This window comes from Chenopodium album, chromosome 5, assembly GCF_948465745.1.
Source record: "Chenopodium album chromosome 5, dcCheAlbu1.1, whole genome shotgun sequence".
Lineage (NCBI taxonomy): Eukaryota > Viridiplantae > Streptophyta > Magnoliopsida > Caryophyllales > Amaranthaceae > Chenopodium > Chenopodium album.
Genome location: NC_137838.1, coordinates 45,110,557 through 45,113,023, shown reverse-complemented (window position 1 = coordinate 45,113,023; position 2,467 = coordinate 45,110,557). Strand labels below are relative to the sequence as shown.

The 2,467-nt window shown below is 37.7% G+C and overlaps 1 protein-coding gene across 1 annotated transcript; it reads right to left on the bottom strand.

The window, feature by feature from the left end:
* Window positions 1-1,493: 1,493 nt before the first annotated feature.
* On the bottom strand, window positions 1,494-2,051 carry LOC145632866 (uncharacterized). The gene has a single exon (XM_081685195.1). It carries the CDS (start codon window positions 2,049-2,051, stop codon window positions 1,494-1,496), a length of 558 nt encoding a protein of 185 aa, XP_081541321.1.
* Between the last annotated feature and the right edge of the window lie 416 nt (window positions 2,052-2,467).

Genomic DNA, 2,467 nt, shown 5'->3' with positions numbered 1-2,467 from the left:
CTGTAGCACCCTTTAGTTGGTAAAAAAAATCATCGATTCTTGGTAAGGGATACTTATTCTTTATGGTTACTTTATTTAGTTCCCTGTAGTCAATGCACAACCTTATACTTCCATCCTTCTTTTTCACGAATAGAACTGGTGCTCCCCAAGGAGAAGCACTTGGTCTAATGTATCTCTTGTCCAATAAATCTTGCAATTGCTCCTTTAATTCACTCATTTCTGCAGGTGCCATTCGATATGGTGCCTTGGATATTGGGGTTGTTCCGGGAACTAAATCTATGGTAAAGTCAATTGCCCTCTTAGGTGGCATTATAGGGATCTCCTTCGGAAATACATCTAGGAATTTTTTGACTACTTCTATATTTTCTGGATTTGTCACTTGTTCATGGTTCATATTCCTAACACTACAGAAATATACTAGATGTCTCTTCTTCATGTATTTTGCTAATTTTAGCACTAATATTACCCTTAGGAACTTGGTTTTACCGTTCATCCAGTAAGTCACTGATTCATTTTTGCTTGTGACCATCTTCACTTTCTGTGATCTACAACTAATCTCAACATTATACTTACTCAACCAGTCCATTCCCAGAATAAGATCAAAGTCGCTCAGCCCAAACTCAATAAGTTCAGACGGGAATATCTTTCCTTCTATTTCTAAAGGCACATTTCTAAAGGTTTTGGTACATTTCACTACCCCACCTGTCGGAATGGTTATGGGTAAATCTACTACCTCTACTGTCTTTAAACAGTATTTAAGTTTTGAAACAATACCCTTAGAAACAAAAAAAAAAAGTTGCACCAGAATCAAACGATACTTTAACAGGAATAGAGTTAATAGAAAAAGTACCAGTGATAACATCTTTTGTGGCATCTGCCTCATGCTTACTCAGAACATTCAGTTTCTCTGCAGTTCCACCCTTTTGTTGGCTATTCCCACTAGTGGTGTTATTGTTCTTTGCCCCATTCTGTTGCACTCCCTTGTTCCCAGTAAAGTTGTTGTTGTTCCCTTGGAAATTCCTCTGGTTTCCTCCTGAATTATTGTTGTTTTGCCTGTTCCCATTGCTATTCTTGGAGAAACACTCATATTCCCTATGCCCAAGTTTATTACAAATACGACAAGCAACCAAATTGCCCTCGCAATCCTTTTCAGGGTGGTTATTCCTACATCTCTTGCAAAAATAAATTCTCCCATTCTTGTTATTCCCCTGGTTATTGTTTCTAGTCCATCCATTGTTGTTACGGTTTCCTTGACGGTTATTACCCTGGAAGTTATTATTGTTGTGAAAGTTATTGTTATGGTGGTACTTATGCTTCTTAAAACCATTCTGGGTTCCCTATTGGTTTCCAGAAACTTGCCCCACTTCCTTCCTCTTCTCTCTCCCTTCTATTTCAGCTAACTCCTTCTTCTTCTTTTCTTCCAAAGCATAAAGGTGTGCGGCCCTTCCATATACTTTATCTAGGGTCTCAAATACTTGCCCGTACAGCTTTAACTACAAATCAGTAGTTAAGCCACTCACAAACTTCCTAGCTTTTGCTTTCTCCGTAGAGACAGACCCTTCAGCAAAACGGGACAACTCAATAAACTTGGTGTAGTAGTCCGTAAATGACATCCTGTCCCTCTTAAGGTCTGAGAATTCCTCAGCTTTTTGCTTCTGCAAAAAGCTAGGATAAAACTTGTCTCTCACTTTCTCTTGGAATTTGGTCCAGTTGAACCCAGGTAGCGCTCTAATGGTAGTCTCGTTTTGTTGCCACCAAAGGTCAGCTTCACCCCTCAGATAGTAAGTAGCACAACTCACTTTTGAATTTTCAGGGCATCCCACAGCTCCAAATAGTTTCTCAAATTCCCTCAACCAGTTTTCCAATATAATAGGGTCAGGCTCGCCTTGATATGTTGGTGGCTTACTTTGTGCCACCTTCTTAAAGAGCTCTCCTTGAGCATCCCCATTACCAGTTGAGTTATTTACCAATTGTTGGGCAACTGCTGCCAATTGCCTTACTACTTCATTCAAATCGTTTCCACCATTACCAAAACTTCTTCCCCCTGCCATTTTGCTTCTCTTGAATTGAGGACAAGGGTTTATATTATAAATGGCTATGTTTAGCTCTCAAGACATACACTCATCTATTACTTAGCACTCTTTAAACATTCACAGTAAAATTTGAAGCTAACAATTTGGGATAGCGAAAGCTAAGAATTCCCTTAATTTGTAGCTTTACCAATCGATTATTGATTGCTAACCAACCATACATTTAATAAAGCATCACATAGATAAAAAAAAATAATTCCCATAGATGCCCATATCTTAGAAATATTCGTTGGAATTAAGTTGCTTGGAATGTTGGTTATTGGAATAGTGATGTGAAATGGGAGATTTGGAAAACAAATGAATTTATTAAAAAAAAAAATTTAACAAGGAAATAAATAAGGTCTTATTAATTAAAATAGACTGAAATTACTAAAATA

Coding starts and splice junctions, on each gene's coding strand:
- LOC145632866 (XM_081685195.1), bottom strand. CDS start 2,051: ATGGCAGGGGGAAGAAGTTTTGGTAATGGTGGAAACGATTTGAATGAA.